This window comes from Astyanax mexicanus, chromosome 11, assembly GCF_023375975.1.
Source record: "Astyanax mexicanus isolate ESR-SI-001 chromosome 11, AstMex3_surface, whole genome shotgun sequence".
Classification (NCBI taxonomy): domain Eukaryota; kingdom Metazoa; phylum Chordata; class Actinopteri; order Characiformes; family Acestrorhamphidae; genus Astyanax; species Astyanax mexicanus.
In genome coordinates, this window is record NC_064418.1 from 36,196,418 (window position 1) to 36,216,065 (window position 19,648).

Here is a 19,648-nt window from a genome sequence, read left to right on the forward strand (position 1 = left end):
AAAGGCCCTTTAAATTATAACATTTATGTAATTTTACACAATGTTTAGACTGTTATTAAAAGAAATCTGTCTGATATCACAGGTCAATTTCATATAGCCCTGATAGTACACCACTTGTATGTTTCACTCACTTAAAATCAGAACATTTTGATGTGTCATTTCAAAATAAGGGCCATTTAAATTGTAACATTTATGTAATTTTACACAATGTTTAGACTGTTATTAAAAGAAATCTGTCTGATATCACAGTTCAATTTCAGATAGTCCTGATAGTACACTACTTGTATGTTTCACTCAATTACTATCAGAACATTTTGATGTGTCATTTTAAAATAAAAGCCCTTTAAATTTTAACATTTATGTAATTTTACACAATGTTTAGACTGTTATTAAAAGGAATCTGTCTGATATCACAGTTCAATTTCATATAGTCCTGATAGTACACTACTTGTATGTTTCACTCAATTATTATCAGAAAATTTTGATGTGTCATTTCAAAATAAAGGCCCTTTAAATTGTAACATTTATGTAATTTTACACAATGTTTAGACTGTTCTTAAAATAAATCTGTCTAATATCACAGTTGAATTTCATATAGTCCTGATAGTACACTACTTGTATGTTTCACTCACTTAATATCAAAAAATTGTATGTGTTATTTCAAAATAAGGGCCATTTAAATTATAACAATATTTTATTTCAACACAATGTTTAGACTGTTATTAAAAGGAATCTGTCTGATATCACAGGTCAATTTCATATAGTCCTGATAGTACACTACTTGTATGTTTCACTCAATTATTATCAGAAAATTTTGATGTGTCATTTCAAAATAAAGGCCCTTTAAATTGTAACATTTATGTAATTTTACACAATGTTTAGACTGTTCTTAAAATAAATCTGTCTAATATCACAGTTGAATTTCATATAGTCCTGATAGTACACTACTTGTATGTTTCACTCACTTAATATCAGAACATTTTGATGTGTCATTTCAAAATAAAGGCCCTTTAAATTATGAAATGAAATATGAAATTGACCTGTGATATCACACAGATTCATTTTAATAACAGTCAAAACTTGTGTTAAAATAAAAATATTGTTATAATTTAAAAGGCCTTTATTTTGAAATGACACATCAAAATGTTCTGTTATTAAGTTAGTGACACATACAAGTAGTGTACTATCAGGACTATATGATATTGACCTGTGATATCAGACAGATACCTTTTAATAACAGTCTAAACATTGTGTAAAATTACATAAACGTTACAATTTAAAGAGCCTTTATTTTGAAATGACACATCAAATGTTCTGATATTAAGTGAGTGAAACATACAAGTAGAGTACTATCAGGACTATATGAAATTGACCTGTGATAGACAGATTTCTTTTAATAACTGTCTAAACCTAGTGGTAAAATAAAAGCTTGTTATAATTTAAAGGTCCCTTATTTTGAAATGACACGTCAAAATGTTCTGATATTAAGTGAGTGACACATACAAGTAGTGTACTATCAGGACTATATGAAATTGAACTGTGATATCACACAGATTTATTTTAATAACAGTCTAAACTTTGTGTAAAATTACATAAACGTTACAATTTAAAGAGCCTTTATTTTGAAATGACACATCAAAATGTTCTGATATTAAGTGAGTGAAACATACAAGTAGAGTACTATCAGGACTATATGAAATTGACCTGTGATAGACAGATTTATTTTAATAACTGTCTAAACTTAGTGGTAAAATAAAAGCTTGTTATAATTTAAAGGGCCCTTATTTTGAAATGACACATCAAAATGTTCTGATATTAAGTGAGTGACACATACAAGTAGTGTACTATCAGGACTATATGAAATTGACCTGTGATATCAGACAGATTCCTTTTAATAACAGTCTAAACATTGTGTTGAAATAAAATATTGTTATAATTTAAAGGGCCTTTATTTTGAAATGACACATCAAAATGTTCTGATTTTAAGTGAGTGACACATACAAGTAGTGTACTATCAGGGCTATATGAAATTGAACTGTGATATCAGACAGATTTCTTTTAATAACAGTCTAAACATTGTGTAAAATTACATAAATGTTACAATTTAAATGGCCCTTATTTTGAAATGACACATCAAAATGTTCTGATTTTAAGTGAGTGAAACATACAAGTGGTGTACTATCAGGACCATATGAAATTGAGCTGTGATATCAGACAGATTTATTTTAATAACAGTCTAAACATTGTGTTGAAATAAAATATTGTTATAATTTAAAGGGCCTTTATTTTGAAATGACACATCAAAATGTTCTGATTTTAAGTGAGTGACACATACAAGTAGTGTACTATCAGGACTATCTGAAATTGAACTGTGATATCAGACAGATTTATTTTAATAACAGTCTAAACATTGTGTAAAATTACATAAATGTTACAATTTAAAGGGCTTTTATTTTAAAATGACACATCAAAATGTTCTGATAGTAATTGAGTGAAACATACAAGTAGTGTACTATCAGGACTATATGAAATTGAACTGTGATATCAGACAGATTTCTTTTAATAACAGTCTAAACATTGTGTAAAATTACATAAATGTTACAATTTAAATGGCCCTTATTTTGAAATGACACATCAAAATGTTCTGATTTTAAGTGAGTGAAACATACAAGTAGTGTACTATCAGGACTATATGAAATTGACCTGTGATATCAGACAGATTCCTTTTAATAACAGTCTAAACATTGTGTAAAATTACATAAATGTTACAATTTAAAGGGCTTTTATTTTAAAATGACACATCAAAATGTTCTGATAGTAATTGAGTGAAACATACAAGTAGTGTACTATCAGGACTATATGAAATTGACCCGTGATATCAGAAAGATTTCTTTTAATAACAGTCTAAACATTGTGTAAAATTACATAAATGTTACAATTTAAAGGGCCTTTATTTTGAAATGACACATCAAAATGTTCTGTTATTAAGTGAGTGACACATACAAGTAGTGTACTATCAGGACTATATGAAATTGAACTGTGATATCAGACAGATTTATTTTAAGAACAGTCTAAATATTGTGTAAAATTACATAAATGTTATAATTTAAAGGGCCTTTATTTTGAAATGACACATCAAAATCTTCTGATATTAAGTGAGTGAAACATACAAGTAGAGTACTATCAGGACTATATGAAATTGACCTGTGATAGACAGATTTCTTTTAATAACTGTCTAAACCTAGTGGTAAAATAAAAGCTTGTTATAATTTAAAGGGCCCTTATTTTGAAATGACACATCAAAATGTTCTGATATTAAGTGAGTGACACATACAAGTAGTGTACTATCAGGACTATATGAAATTGAACTGTGATATCACACAGATTTATTTTAATAACAGTCTAAACTTTGTGTAAAATTACATAAACGTTACAATTTAAAGAGCCTTTATTTTGAAATGACACATCAAAATGTTCTGATATTAAGTGAGTGAAACATACAAGTAGAGTACTATCAGGACTATATGAAATTGACCTGTGATAGACAGATTTCTTTTAATAACTGTCTAAACCTAGTGGTAAAATAAAAGCTTGTTATAATTTAAAGGGCCCTTATTTTGAAATGACACATCAAAATGTTCTGATATTAAGTGAGTGACACATACAAGTAGTGTACTATCAGGACTATATGAAATTGAACTGTGATATCACACAGATTTATTTTAAGAACAGTCTAAACATTGTGTAAAATTACATAAATGTTATAATTTAAAGGGCCTTTATTTTGAAATGACACATCAAAATGTTCTGATATTAAGTGATTGAAACATACAAGTAGTGTACTATCAGGACTATATGAAATTGACCCGTGATATCAGACAGATTTCTTTTAATAACAGTCTAAACATTGTGTTGAAATAAAATATTGTTATAATTTAAAGGGCCTTTATTTTGAAATGACACATCAAAATGTTCTGATTTTAAGTGAGTGACACATACAAGTAGTGTACTATCAGGACTATATGAAATTGAACTGTGATATCAGACAGATTTATTTTAAGAACAGTCTAAATATTGTGTAAAATTACATAAATGTTATAATTTAAAGGGCCTTTATTTTGAAATGACACATCAAAATCTTCTGATATTAAGTGAGTGAAACATACAAGTAGTGTACTATCAGGACTATATGAAATTGACCCGTGATATCAGACAGATTTCTTTTAATAACAGTCTAAACATTGTGTTGAAATAAAATATTGTTATAATTTAAAGGGCCTTTATTTTGAAATGACACGTCAAAATGTTCTGATTTTAAGTGAGTGACACATACAAGTAGTGTACTATCAGGACTATCTGAAATTGAACTGTGATATCAGACAGATTTCTTTTAATAACAGTCTAAACATTGTGTAAAATTACATAAATGTTACAATTTAAAGGGCCTTTATTTTGAAATGACACATCAAAATGTTCTGTTATTAAGTGAGTGACACATACAAGTAGTGTACTATCAGGACTATATGAAATTGAACTGTGATATCAGACAGATTTATTTTAAGAACAGTCTAAATATTGTGTAAAATTACATAAATGTTATAATTTAAAGGGCCTTTATTTTGAAATGACACATCAAAATCTTCTGATATTAAGTGAGTGAAACGTACAAGTAGTGTACTATCAGGACTATATGAAATTGACCCGTGATATCAGACAGATTCCTTTTAATAACAGTCTAAACATTGTTGAAATAAAATAGTTATAATTTAAAGGGCCTTTATTTTGAAATGACACATCAAAATGTTCTGATTTTAAGTGAGTGACACATACAAGTAGTGTACTATCAGGACTATCTGAAATTGAACTGTGATATCAGACAGATTTCTTTTAATAACAGTCTAAACATTGTGTAAAATTACATAAATGTTACAATTTAAAGGGCCTTTATTTTGAAATGACACATTATAATGCCCTGCTATTAAGTGAGTGACACATACAAGTATTATTAGTAGTAGTAGTAGTATTGTTAGTATTATTATTATTAGTATTATTATTATTTAATTAACATAATTGTAATCATTTACAGGGCTTTTATTTTGTGTACTACCAGGACTACATGAAATTGACATGTGATATCAGACATAACATGTGATATTATGTGGATTCCTTTTAATACCACTCCACAGCATAATGTCGTGATATTAAGGGGGGGGGGACTTTTATTTTGAAATGTGTTCCTTCTCACGCTTGCCGCAATGTTCAGTGTATGCGCGCTCTAAGAAACAGCGTGGGGGCTGGTTTGACCAAGCGTTTTGAAGTGGGGGCTGGCTTGACCGCAGTCTGCTTTTTAATTTAACACCATGTTCATGTTCTAATAGTTTGACTGTTTTGGTGTTTTTGAAATCAGAAGTTGAATCAGATTGTTACTGGTGGTTAACATTATTTATACCCAGCTTTACTACAGTGATATAAGTTTATTGGTAACCAGAGGATTTTCTAATTTTAGTGAGCTATGGTTTATTAAAGGTTGAACGTATGACGTTGAAACAACGTTGCTATATCAACGTTGATTTACTTTTCAAAATCAACGTTGATTCAACCTCAACATCTACGTTGATTAACACTGAAATGCCAGCTGGATTTTTAAAAACTGTGACAAAAACCTCCGTTTTAAAAAATATCCGGACGAGGCCTCTCCGACTATCCGACTATAGTCGGTAACTATAGTGAGGAGCAGCGACTACATACAGCCAATGTGATCACGCAGTCTGAACACTTTCTGTCTCCCTGTTACATCAGTTAAATGAGTGTTAAACTCTAGAGGGAGCCCTCGAGTGAGTCCTCTATCAATGGGGTGAATGAACAATAATAATGAACTACTTGTTCTGAGTATTTCTTTAATTTTTGAAAGTAGAATAATGTATTTAACAAAAAAAAAGTGTGCCTGTATATTTACAGAAAATATATTTTACACTGTAAAGCACTATCATCACTGCTACTGTGAGCTGATCCTGGAGATACAGAAAAAAACATGTTTAAAAGACTTATAACTGGAGTTTAAAGCAATAAAAAAACAATGTGTGCGGTACTGAAACATTTGATATAGTTCTGTATTGAGGACATTGATACATATTTCAGTATAAAACTGATCAGACATTTATAAACTCTGATTTTACTCAGTTGCTTCATATTAACCCGTTCATGTTGGACTCACTGCAAGTGTGTTTTTTTCTGTATAGAGATTTTCTGGTCAACATAAAATATTTCCTTTCAAGTCATTTTTGAGGAGCTCTATACTACATAATATAATACATTCAGCATGAAGTTCTGACAAAATGAAAAGAAATGCCAAAATGGACATACAAGGTTTTAGCTTGACAGTGAGAATACACTGACATGCCCCAACACTTTTGCCATGTCAAAATGTAACTATAGAAGCTGCACTGTCCCGTGGGATAGGGGAATATGCGTGTGGGGCCTCCCGCACTGAATGAGGATGGGACTTCTGCCAAAGTCGCTTGTCTTGTTTGCACAGACAATTCTATACCAGCCCACACAACTTCATAAATCACTCAAACTATACTGATCCGCCTTGCCACAAGATAACACCTCACAACTCACACAAAGGTGAACAATTTACATACACCTATCCCATGACTTCTGGCATATCAGTATATATCTATTCTGTAAAACATTTTTGTGCTCTAAAACTGGAGTGATAAAACATCCATTCATGCCTTTTATTCCCAACACATTTAATATCATCTTGCGAATACTGCCAAATGCTGATAATAAATACCCAAGCATGGCTGTTTAAACATGTCATTCTGTGTCTATTGTTGTGTCGAAATTGAAGAACCTGCAAAATGTTCTTGTTTACTGTACTTCATTAAACTCTTGTTTTTCAATGTTGGATTACAGAATTATTTTTGAAAACTTTTTTAATATAATCAATGTAAGAGCCAAATAAGAGTTATTTATTTGAAGAATAATTTAGTTAAAAATATGTTGAAAATTGTTTAGTAGGCATTTAAAATGATTGTATTTTCTAAAATGCATAATTCAGTAATGTAAAAACTTTAAAGAACATTTCTGCTAGTTTATTGGCTTCCATCAGTAACACGTCATTTACACTGCATGTACGTGAGTAGCCAGATTGCTGTTAGATACGGTGGAAGCAACACAGTTTTTTGACGGAGCTGTACGAGTCCAGTCTAATGTTTGCCTTTGTTTTTTTTTTTTATAAGTAAACCTTTGAAAAGAAGATTCGGACTCTCGCGTTTTTTCAAATACTGGTTGTAGGACTGACAGCAAAAGGTGGTACAAAAGGAGTTGCAAGAAACGGAATGCCACTACAATGTATATAAAAATTTGTATGATTTAAACCTAAACATTAAAGAAAATGAAGTACACACTAAATAACTGTCTAATACACTGTATTAAAATTCCTTGATGATAGGATCAATAGGAATTTCTCCAAACTGACCTGAAATAAACCCTTTTTACATTGACACTTCTATTGAAATTAAGAAGGTTTAATTTGTCTGTCTTGTAAAGTTGCTGTTTTGGAGATACTTTTTTCATACAGTAGCTTATATTCAACATCCATTGCATTACATGTTTTAGGTGATTGGATTATTATGAGATTTTATTTGTCGGAATAAAAAGCCAAGTGTAAAAACCCCCATTCACATTAAGGTGTGAGTGTTTAGGTGTAAGCCTAAACAGAATGTGTTTACTGTGTTTGCATTCTATCAGTAGAAGGAGTAATAGGGGGAGGTAAATTCTGTAGGATGGTAGATCTCCAGGACCAGGAATGAGCACCCCTGTGTGAAAGGAATGTGTGAACCATCAATTGCTCCACAGCACTGTAGAACTCCCGTGGTTCCTCTAAACAAGTCAGGTTCTCTCAGAGCAGGACATTTTGATGAGAAAATGACAAGTGTGAAAACAATCTGGCCAGAATTTTTTCTCTCTCACAAATGCACCCTTTTCTAATGCACCCTGTCATTATTAAAATGTCTTGATCTATTATTTATCATTTATTGCAAGCAGAGGAATCCTAGCATGCACCTTATTACTTCTTTCCCACATGAAGAGCAGCCAAAAGGATTTTTTTTTTTTCATTTTGCCACTCTAGTGGGCAGTTTAGTTATGCTTTTTTAACCATAGGGTACTGCAGGGAGCGATTGCCCCCCATTGAGGCTCAAAGTGACCTGGATATCTGGCTTTTAAGATTACAGACAGTCATATTATATCTTTGCTGTCACACAAAAAAAAAAAAAAACTCAAATTTTGCCAATTGTTCTAGAGCATTTGTGGAGACAAAAATTCAAGATTCAAAATATATTTAAAAAGTAGAATATTGAGAAACAGAGATGCAAGATCTTTGCACGTCAGACACCATAAATTAGCCTTTTTTTAAAATTGTAAAATATTTTACATACAAAACAACAATTACATGGAAGAAAAAAGCACTGGGACAGCTTTCTGCAGGAGGTACACATTTATATTGTTCAGTTTAAATGCAACAGACAATAACTTTCCCGTGTATTTTATCTAAAGTACTCCTGACATTAACAACCATCATTATTAGCACTGTGCTCACAGCTGTGACACTTCAGCTGCTTCCAAGCTCTGTTCCCAAAACCAGATTACTGAGGTAAAGGTCTGTGCCTCCTGTAAGCAGTTGGAGCTGGACAGTCCACGGCTCTTGTAAGGTCATACGGTCAGATCTTCACAACTGAACAGGCACAAAAACATCTAGCTCTGTTTTAAAAGCTCTTATTGTGTGCAAATCAAGTGTCCACATATTAACCTCAGAGATGGCAGCACTGGTAGCACTAGGTACAGCACACAGGATAACACTACTTCCCTCCTTCATTTCAAATGAACTTGAAACAAAAATCCTCGCAGACAGCGGTTCAATTTCCTCACCTGAGCAAGCATGTCATGCCATACCAGTAAGAGCCTTTGGGCAGGACTCCTAATGCTACATTTTCTTGTCATTAGTGTTCTGGAGAAAAGTGGCTGAAAAAATTCTCTAAATGTAGTAAGTCTACTGATCAGCCAGTTCAGCTCATACTTGATACATGTAATCAATATAAAGCATTATGAGGTGCATACAACTTCAATATGAGTGTAACCTTGCAATAGCAACAATACAAAAGATATGTGGCCCAGATATGAGAAGCACTTGAACTTTTAGCATGAGGGAGAAGCAACCGAAGTTTACCGTAGAAGTAAAAGAAAAAAAAGTCTTCCTGTGAGCCACAGAGCTAACAATAGCTGTTAAAGTCAGGAACAGCTGCAGTATGTACAGATAGATAGCAATGTAACCAACATAAACAGACAGAAAACATCCAATCCCACACACAACAGGGCTGAAGAGCCCCTCACATGAGACGTGGGTTCACTTTCTTGACATCTGGATGTCTTTGTGAAAAGTAAGGGTCCTAATCAAAACAAGAGACAACTTTTTTTTTTGCAATAATTATTTTTCATCCATAGAAGGTTTTCAACCATTTAAGCGCATTGTGGAAACTTTTCCAATTACTTCATTCAGAACATATCCAACAAATCGGTGCAGTCCTTGAAATTCTGGACTTCCGTTTAATAATAGTGGGTAAAGTGAGGCAATGTTACCAAGCCATTGCTTCTTTTCTTTTCTGAGAGTGGATCAACCTAACCACTCAGACAAAATGCACACATATACACATCTCTTCTTCATCAACCCTGATTTCTAGTCACGTTTAACGCATACAGTCAAGGGTTTAAAAACTAAACTTTCAAATAAGAATATATTTCAGGTATTAAATAATTTCATATAAAAATGGTAAAAGCACCCTCCCCACCCCAAGTTTCCAGATACATCTTTTATAATACATACATAATCCCCTTTCCTCACGATGGAGTCCATGCAGTACCTATTTATAGTAACGGCAGAGTTTCTTTTTCGTCGCTTTTGTATAACTGCTCACATGTAATTGCAAAGCGGCACAAACACGCAGAGAAAGCTTATACTGTATGTGATTTGGCTTGCTTTTTTATACTGTGATAATAACTGGGGTTAAAATGAGGAATAGTATTCTTCGCAGTCGTCTGTGTGAGAGAGTCTGAATGGAGAACAGCAGACGGGCAGCACGCAGCTTTTTTGGCGCATGCCCCTGGTCTACCACTCCCCTGTCAGTTTGGTGTTTTGGTCCCGTTTTGGGGGTTGGGGTGGTGGCCCGCGCCGTAATGTTGCATAGCCTGAGATGTTGGCACCCGTGTAGCCTCCCTTTTTCTGCTGGCCCAGCAGCAGCTCTGGGGGTGGAGGCGGCAGGGCCATGTCGTCCATAGTGGCCACGGGCTCCAGCTTGGCGGAGATGCGGGAGGAGGTGAGGGAGCCATGCCTGGACATAGACTTTCTCTTTAAAGTCCTGTTGAGGTCCTCAAGGAAGTTGGGTTGAATGGAGAGGTTGCTCTTCGGTGAGGTGGGGGGCAGTTGGGAGTTGAACGGGGTGAGAGGGATCTGTTGTGGTGGAGGAGAAAGGACCAGGGGCTCGGGAGGTCCGCTGCTGCGCCTATGCATAGTGGGAGGAGGTGCCTTCCTCAAGGAGCTCTGCTTCCACGAAGATGTGTTGGAGGACATCTGCGGCTGGGGGTTGACAACAGCCACTTTTGGAGCCCCAGTGTGAAGCTCCATGGGTGGAGGAGGAGGAGGCAGGAGCTCGGAGTCTGGAGGAGGAGGTGGAAAGTCAAACTCAGCAGGCGGAGAGGGGAAGTCTGAGTTGGGCTGACCGGATTTCCCTTGCAGAGACAGTGGCAGGTGAGCCAGGTTGATCTTTCCTGGTTTTGTTGACGCTCTGAAGCTTGAAGAAGAATCCTTGGATGGCGATCCTGTTGTAGAAGAGGGGGTAGAGAAGGAAGTGGAGGAAGGCTGGCTAGGCTGAGCGAACATGCTCACAAGATCCTCCACCTTTTTCGACTCCTGGTACTCAACAGAGGAGTTTGACTTTATGCTGGAGTTTCTCTGAGGTGTTGGAGGAGGCCTCTTCCCAGCAGAACCGGTTGAAGAGTTGGAGGAAGTGGAAGGCGATTTCTTGATTGGTGACCCCATCTTGGAAGTGGGTGGGCTTGTAGTAGAAGGTTGAGGTGGTGGAGGAGGAGGAAAGTCCAGGCTACTCTCAGGAGGAGGAGGGGGAAACTCGGGGGACTGGGGCTGAACTTGCCCACCTGGCTGCCATTTGGGCTTAGCTTTAACTACTGGTGGAGAGGCGATGCTTTTAGAAGCATCCATAGTTCCAGGGAACTGGTTCACCAGTTGTTTAACCAGCGACGGGGTTGGGGAGATAGCGGTCGACATAGGCGGAGCTTTTGAGGGGAAGCTGTGCTGTTTGGGTAAGGTGGGTGGAGGCTGGTTGGGGCTATGGCCACCGGAGAAGCTCTGTTGCTTCTTCATAGAGGTGGATGGGGATGGGGACACGGGAGCAGGTAAAGGGGAGACCGGAGAGATGCTGTGCCCAGGTCCGGAAGGTTTAGGGGCAGTCTGGGGCGGAAATCCTCCGGTAAAAGACTTAGGTGGTGCAGGAGGAGGCCCTGACATTGGAGGAGGAGAGAAACACACTGGTGGTGGAGGAGGAGGCTGCTCCTCATCCTGGTTGAGGGGAGAAAAGTCGTAGCTCATGTTGGGAAACTTCTGAGCCAGGAACTGCTGGAGGCCATTGGTGCTGAGGGGTGGAGGGTATTTAAACTGCTCTGGTGGTGGAGGAGGGGGTAAAATGCCATTGCTCTGCATGTGATCTGGTGGAGGCAGGTGTTCATTCTCTGGGGGAGGTGGAGGGATAAATTGTGGTTGAGGACTTGGAGGCCCTAACTTCAGTACCGCCATGGCAGAGCCTGGCATAGGCATACATAGAGGGGGCGGTGGTGGAGGTGGAGGTGGGCTGTTGGCAGCTGCTGCTACATTGTTCATTGTTAATGGTTTTGCACACTGTGGTGGAGGAATGGGGGGCTGCTGCTGTTGCTGTTGTTGCACTGCTGCCACTAGGGGTGTCTGTTTGTAGTGATTAGGAGCCTGAGAGATGTTCTGCAGCCTGGCAATGGTGCTATACTTTGTGAACATTGTGGGCGTGGAGTGGAAGGTAGGATTGGGCAGTGGAGGAGGAGGCGGAGGAGGAGGTGGAGGTGATGGTGGAGAAGGAGAGGACTGTGGTGACACACAGGGGTAGCTACCATGGGACAGGGAAGCTTGAGGCAACAGGGGCATTTGGGGCAAATGGGGAAGCTGCAGAGGGTATGAAGCTCTAGTGGGCTGTGTTGATGGAGAGGGATCCATTCTCATCTGTGTAAGAAAGAAAGAACAGAAATGATTATCAGAAGCTTAAAAGCAATTAAGCCAACTTGTCCATAAGCAATAGTACCAGGCTACAAACATGCACAAAAATGAGAAAAAAACTTTTTAGTTGAAGGAGATGCAAAATGAGTTTACATGAGTAAAAAACAGACATTTAGCAAGAATGGTAAGAAGACAGGAACACATAAAGTGAGGTGAAAAGAAGGGGATGACAGCTGTCCTATAAACCTGGACCCCTACTTGTAAAAGAGCAATCTAAGGTGATGTAAAGCAGTGTTTCTTAATTCTGATTCTGGGGGCACCCTGTTCTGCATATCTTAGGACAATTGTACACTACATGATTTTTCAGTTGCCAATCAAAATTTGTGAAAATCAATGTTTGCATGGTTGCATACTGGCTTAGTTACTATGTGTGATTGCTGATGGCCCCGCAGGCACCTCAGAAATACCTATCAGGTTTTTTTTAAGAGTGTAAAAGTTGTTGTGACTGGAAGATAGAGCAGTGACGATCTACGGTCAATGAGAGTGCAAGACAAGTGTTGAAGAGAAAGCAGAGGGTTGAGTCATACACATGTCTTATGCCGTATTATTTTCTTATACGTTTGTGTGTATGCTACAAATCAGTGCACAAACAAATTTTACAAAATATCACAAAATAACAATTGGTGTAGTGTATATCTGGCATTAGTAATTTTCCTGTTTAATACACCCCCTTTAACTATGAATTCTTTCGAAAGGGCATAGGTATCAGGAAGCCTCCAGGACCAGAATTGGAAACATTTGTTAAAAACATTTGTCCAAACATTTTGTTAAAAACGGGCCCACATCTGTTTAGCTGGATCCACACAATTTAAAACACACAAAACCGTCACCTCTCAATGCGGTCCAGCACCACAAACATTCAGTACTCAATTTACAACAGAACTTTTTTAACACTACTGACACACTATTTCAGCAGGCATTGACTCTACCAAACGCAAATCCATTCTCTCAAACACACACACACCACACCATGTTAATACACCACAATGCACTAAAGCTATACTTTTTGTTAATCCAGACTAAGTTGCACCAGAGCTTGTGGTAATTTGTTAAAAACTTACACAACCACTAAAAAAACAGCACCAATTCACCAATCCCCCAATTAGGCTGCAGTCACTAAAAGGTGCGAGGAGTTGAACTACTGTAAACAACTATCAGAGGGGTTAGTCGCCTCTAATCAAACAAGGATTAGACAAAACCAGTGTTACAGGATGAGGGTCTTCACACCCCTAACCTCAATCCCCACCAGTGCATAAGGGCATGGCCTTGTGAGACTTGACTTTTGCAGCCTAAGAGAGAGAGGAGGGGAAGGAGGAGAAGAGAGAAGTCAGCAGAGTGAAGTCCCCCAGAGTGCACTGCCCCATCTGCTCATTTGCTTTTGAGGTCACCGAATATCATGCCAGGTCATAACTCTGATAGTCAGGTTTGCACATGTCCTTGGAGATACAGTCAAGAGGAAATGCCAGCTCAAGAGGAAATTAAGTCACACACTCTCTTCATTAAAAGTGAAGATGCTTCAAATGGTTCTTTCTTTGAGAGATGAACCACAGAAGAACCACTTTTGGATTCATCAAGAACCATATTTGTAAAAGGAAAGTATGAGTGTGAAGAACCTTTTTAAGCTTAAGAACATAAAAAATAATCTTCATATAATTATAAATATAATTATATAATTTAAAATAATTTGATGTAAATGTTCTTTGCCAATTTATATATTATAGCCACACATTTGTATTACTAGAATTTGTCCCCACTCTGGGATTGTTTAAAGAACATTTTTTTGTTCATGTATTATTTTGTTCTCGATACTTGGTTTTATTTCCCCTTGCCTTAATAACAGTGTCAGTCAGGTGAGGATTACACTAGTCATGTGAGATTCCTTCTCATTTTATCTACACTTTAACAAAAACTAGGTGCACATTCTTGTGTGTGGCTTTTTTTTGGCATTTCTGGGAAACTAAAAAAAATGCCTTTAATTCTCTAAAAATTGATCTACTCAGTCCAGTACAACTGATTTGGAAACTTGCATTCACAAATACAGTTTCTACTGGTAATATCTGGATAAGTTGTGTGTTTCCATGCATGTGTGAATGGTAGACAAATTACAGAAGTATGAGTTAATTAAAAGAGTTTTACATTATCCTATAATCATTAAAAACTCATTATCATTCATCATCATTGCAAAAAAATCCCTTCTTCTAGAGGTTTGTTTCAGCCATAATAAAGTCTAAGTCAACTAACAAACATTCACATTAAAACACATTCTAAATCTAAGCGAGCTATGCTAGAATTAATTTCTGAAGACTGATTGAACTCCAGGAAGAGTTTTTTTATCAGTGCTTTACATAAGAACTAATTAAGTACTGTTTTTAAATCTAATGCACACAGATTTACCACATCACTGCACTACAGTACAGTATCACTGAAGAAAGATATCAAAGGTCAACACAGAATGTGGATATGAAATGTTGTGATGAAATGAAGGTAAAGGACAGCTACAGAATGAAAGAGATGAGTTGTAAAAGCTGATGAAGTGTCCGATGAAGGTAAACAGGAAATAGAAAATGTTAGGGCACCTTGCCCTCCTCAGATTGGTTGCCTCTCTTCCAGGCCTCTGAAAAGATGGAGCTGACCACACTCTGGGAGCGTACGTGGCCAGAGGAAGTAGTCTCTGACACACCGCTGTCTGATTGGCTGGAGTGGTTGGACTGGGATTCTGCAGAGAAGGAGTGAGACAAAGCTCTAATTACATCAGAGCACAGAAAGAACAGCACTGTGGGCAATATGATACCATTTTCATGCCCTGTCCAGGTAAGCCCACCACCCTACACTAACAACCTTGGGCAAGACTCCTAATTTAAAACACTACATTCATCTACATGAGTAACATCATTTAAATGTAAGTTGTATTGGAAATGAGCAACAAAAAATGCAACAAATGTAATTATAGACTACTGAACTACTAAGAACAAAAAAGCCAATGAATGATTTTTTTTTTAAAACAGATGTTGTACACATTAAAACTAAAATGTATTGGCATATAATTTTTTTATTACATTTTAAAAACACAATATTATAATTGTGCTGGTTAAATTCATTTTTTAATAATGTTCATAAACCACAGAAAAAAGGTATTTAATATGATTTATGGAAAATAAACACTACACAATTCTTAAAATAATCATTTTAAAAATGATATGTTTTATGTGCAAATAAACTCATAATTTAATATCTGCACAGACTAATACCTGGCAGGCTAGAGGAGCTAGAACCAGACTTCATACTGGAGCTGGACAAAGACGACCAGTCATGGGCAGCTTCAGTCCGCTTCATGGCCTCCTGGTAGTTCACATACAGCTGCTTCCCATACTATACAACACACACAAAAACACACACAAACAAAGGTCATACAATTTATTTAAAAAGCTAAACATGCTTGCTGGAGAGTAACCATCATCCATTTAAAAGATGTTACCTTGGCAATGCGTATTCCATTCACCCACTGATGTAGAGTTCTGACATCATCGCAGCACAGGTACTTGATGTACTGAGATTTCTTCTGAATCTGAGGGTGCTGCACAAGAAAATTAGAATCAAACTGTTAAGTGCTTAATAATAATAAACCTTATTCAGAATAAAAAAAAATGTTGACATGTAATGCTCCAGCATCCCTCTAGATGGCAGCACAAAACCACAATGTCAAATGAATATCTTTATTCCTGCCCAGATCTTTTGCAAACAGTGAATAAAGAGGATTAACACTTTCAGACTTTGCATCCATTACAATAGACATTATAAGACCTGTTGTCCATTAGAATATACCATGAACCCATAATGACAAGTTTACAAACCAATAAAACCACAGCCACTAGAGCCAAAGTAAGGGCATAGAAACAGCTAATTTTTTATTAATGTTATGTGATTTAGAACATATATATTTATATATACACAATAGTAAAAAACACAGGCCTCCAGTGCGCTGGGCATTAAAAAAAATTATATTTTAGTTAATTAGTTTTTTTTTCTATAGATAATATGTTTCAATATTAAGAGTCTGTCTGTATGTGCTTTACAGACAGAAATCAGCACTCTCATATTTTCATCACTGAACATAATTCAAGTCTGAAATGGTTAACAGGAAATACAGTATCATTCATAAATGTATTCAGTTGGAATATATGTTCATGGTACAAAAACTTACACTTAACACTTTAAATGTGGCAAAAAAAATCTAAATTTCTATAAAAATATAAGAACAATAAAGCAACTGCCTCAAGGACATTCCTCTGGTGCACTACGGTACAGAACACATCGGCTGAAATCTAAAGTAAGACTGATTTTTTTTTACCTTAAGAACCATGCAGTAGTCAGTGGGAGCCTTGTATTTGCTGCGGTAGTCCTGCCCCAGATACACATTCACATGATCCAACTGTAGAAAGCACACCAGGTCTCTTGAAGCCTGAAAAGAAGAGGAGGTGATATCTGAAGATAAAGATACTGAGACATTTCAGCTGTTTCAGAATGATCTTAGAAGATCTTATGCTTTGATGGAGTACACCAGCAGGGGGAGCCCTACATGAGTGAACATAGCTTTATATATATATATATAGAGAGAGAGAGAGAGAGAGAGAGAGAGTATAACACTATGAAGTGCACACAGGCTGTTGTGTTCAAATCCATAATCAGGCTAATCAGATATGTGCATATGTGCTCTGTGGTCAGCAGGGTTAACATGAATTGAGTGTGTGGCAGTCTGTGCATCAGTAGGGCAGATGGGCAGCAGCCACACAACAACAGCATGTCTCTCTGTGCTCATTCTTTCCCTCTCTCTTAAACAGACATACATACAAAAATACATTAACACAATAAACAGAATTAGGTAGGCTTTACAGTAGACACTAAATAATTGCTGGGAGCCCAGCCACAACAACATAGCTGAGTGAGATCAGGTGCTAATGTTTAAAAATTAGTTTTGGATACACTGGGCCAAATTTTCACCATTAATCACAATTTTTCCCTTATTGGTAATATTCACCGATATAAACAGATTACCAGATTACTATAAAGTGCACTTAAAATCTGTCAGTGCGCTTTATAATCCGGTGCACCTTGTGTATGAATTTTACCAGAAGCAGTAAAGCCACTCCGCTGAAATACAGAGTTAAAAAGAAGTTTCAGTGAAGTTTCTCCAGCAGTATTAGCATTAGCTGCTAACCGCGCTAAGTGCTATCTCTTTGGTCTTCCAGAGGTGAGTATTATTGGCCTGTAGCCTGCTGCTAACCCCGGCTAGCACTGCTGGAGCAGCATTAGCATTACCCGCTAACCGCGATAAGCACAAGCTCTTTGTCTATTCAGAGGTGAGTTTTAACAGAATGTAGCCTGCTGCTAACCCCAGCTAGCACTGCTTTAGTGGAAATCTGAAAATCTAAGCTTACTGTAAATAAACAGAAGCTCTTACGTCACCCAAATAAACAGTTTCCAGGAGAAATCTGTGTAGATTAACATCCAGCATTCGTTTGACTTGGTCTGTCTCGTCTAAAATGTTTTTTTTTTTTTTTAAGAATAAGTTTTGTTTACTTAGCTTAGCTTTACAGGTCTCGCCACCCAGCTTTGAGATATGCTGAATTACAAGGAAAACATTTCCACACCCCTGTTTCTTACTAGAGTCGCATAAAATGTGCTTTATAATCCTGTGTGCCTTATGTACAAAAATGTACATTTATTGGTTGTGCGCCTAATAATCCAATGCCTTATATTGTGAAAAATATGGTACACAAAAAGCCGCAGCACTCACTCACAAGCACTTAATAAAACACATTGCTTGATTTTTATGGAAATTAAGAAATCCAACATATCAAAATAATAAGTTTGGTAAAACTGATGCAGGACAATTCCTGATCACATCACATTAAAAACACAATAATTTCAGTATGGTTGTTTTGTGTATATGGTATTTGTGTATACTGTGCAGACACAGTGCATGCTTTAATGGAAATGTGTGTATAGGGTTTGCATGTGTTGAATGTAAACAGCTTAGGGTCAGTTAATCCTGCATCTTAATGGCGAGAATATGTTGTGTTTGTCGTGTTGTGCTGCTGCAGACTGACAGTGCTGTAGGAAAGTGGTTTGGGATTAAAGGGGCAGATGAGCATCTTCATCGACTGAACTTTAATCTAAAGCTTTAATCTTCTACAGCATGCTTTAGATTTAGACTACATTCGCACTGTACTGCAGCACTGCCCCAATTACCTCACCCAACCATTAAATATTAAGTACCTGTCTGTCTAGCACTTTTACTTTAATGTCGCTGTGCCACATGGTCTCCTAAAGCACTCTAAAGACACAGGAGGATACTTTTACTGCGTCAGATCTATAACTGATATTGTGTGCACTGATACACCTTTTTAAATTCAACAATTTATTGAAATATAAAGGTCTGGTTCAGCGTTAAGTAAAGCATGAAGTCAACATGCATCTGAATTATTTATTTACTGTGTGTTAAGATTTATTCATGATTTACTTTATTAAAACATTATTTGAGGGCTAAGAATTGCATAATTATTATTTGTTGGAGTAAGTACACAATGAACAATGAATGTCTACAGCTAAATTTTAAATGTTATAAAGCTCTGGTGACACATTAAGCACTGTAAAGCTGTCAGGCAAGAAGTTAGCCAAGGAGCTCACCTAAGAAGCTACCCCGATGTGTCCACTTTACCAGAGCTACATAAAAAAGTAATTTCTCTGGGCTTAGTGGTGTGGTGTTGGTTTATCTTTGCAAAATGGTAAAAGGTACTGACGTTTTAGTAGTTGTTGTTTTTTATCTATAGATGTGGGTCTTCTTTTTTGGAAGGTGGTAGAGACAGGTTCATTATATGATGCCCCACAATTCCCTAATCTCTCCCTAAATTATAGTTATATATATATATATATTTTGTGTATGATTATTATCACAGTTGTCATCTACATCCACAAATCTACGTACACAATAATAGTCCCTCTATGTCTTTGCGGAAAATAAGATGGATATGGATCTTAAGATCACCTTGATCTTTAGTGACTTCTTTAACTCTTATTAACTCAATAAACCCACATATATAAGTGCTGCCAATCACATACCAATATCATTCACATGTAGATAATGCATTCATAATGCAATGTTTATTGATTCTCACATGACATACCTCCAAATATAAACTAAAAAAGGCCATAATTCATAAATCGCGACACATAACGAAAAAATGTGTACTTCAGTATTACATATATAGT

The 19,648-nt window shown here is 36.4% G+C and overlaps 1 protein-coding gene across 4 annotated transcripts in view; it reads right to left on the reverse strand.

The window, feature by feature from the left end:
* Positions 1-8,487: 8,487 nt before the first annotated feature.
* Positions 8,488-19,648, reverse strand: part of raph1a (Ras association (RalGDS/AF-6) and pleckstrin homology domains 1a) — a 104,075-nt gene continuing 92,914 nt past the window's right edge. For 3 of the 4 annotated variants that reach the window (XM_007234141.4, XM_007234140.4, XM_022680260.2), the window contains 5 exons: positions 16,728-16,838; positions 15,855-15,953; positions 15,628-15,748; positions 14,956-15,095; positions 8,488-12,325 (listed from right to left, as the gene is read on the reverse strand). In XM_007234141.4, coding sequence (XP_007234203.3) covers positions 10,172-12,325; positions 14,956-15,095; positions 15,628-15,748; positions 15,855-15,953; positions 16,728-16,838 — 2,625 coding nt within the window. In that variant the 3' untranslated portion in view covers positions 8,488-10,171. Of the gene's footprint in view, positions 12,326-13,613; positions 13,669-14,955; positions 15,096-15,627; positions 15,749-15,854; positions 15,954-16,727; positions 16,839-19,648 lie in introns of all 4 variants that reach the window. The other variant, XM_007234142.4, reaches the window with a different exon arrangement.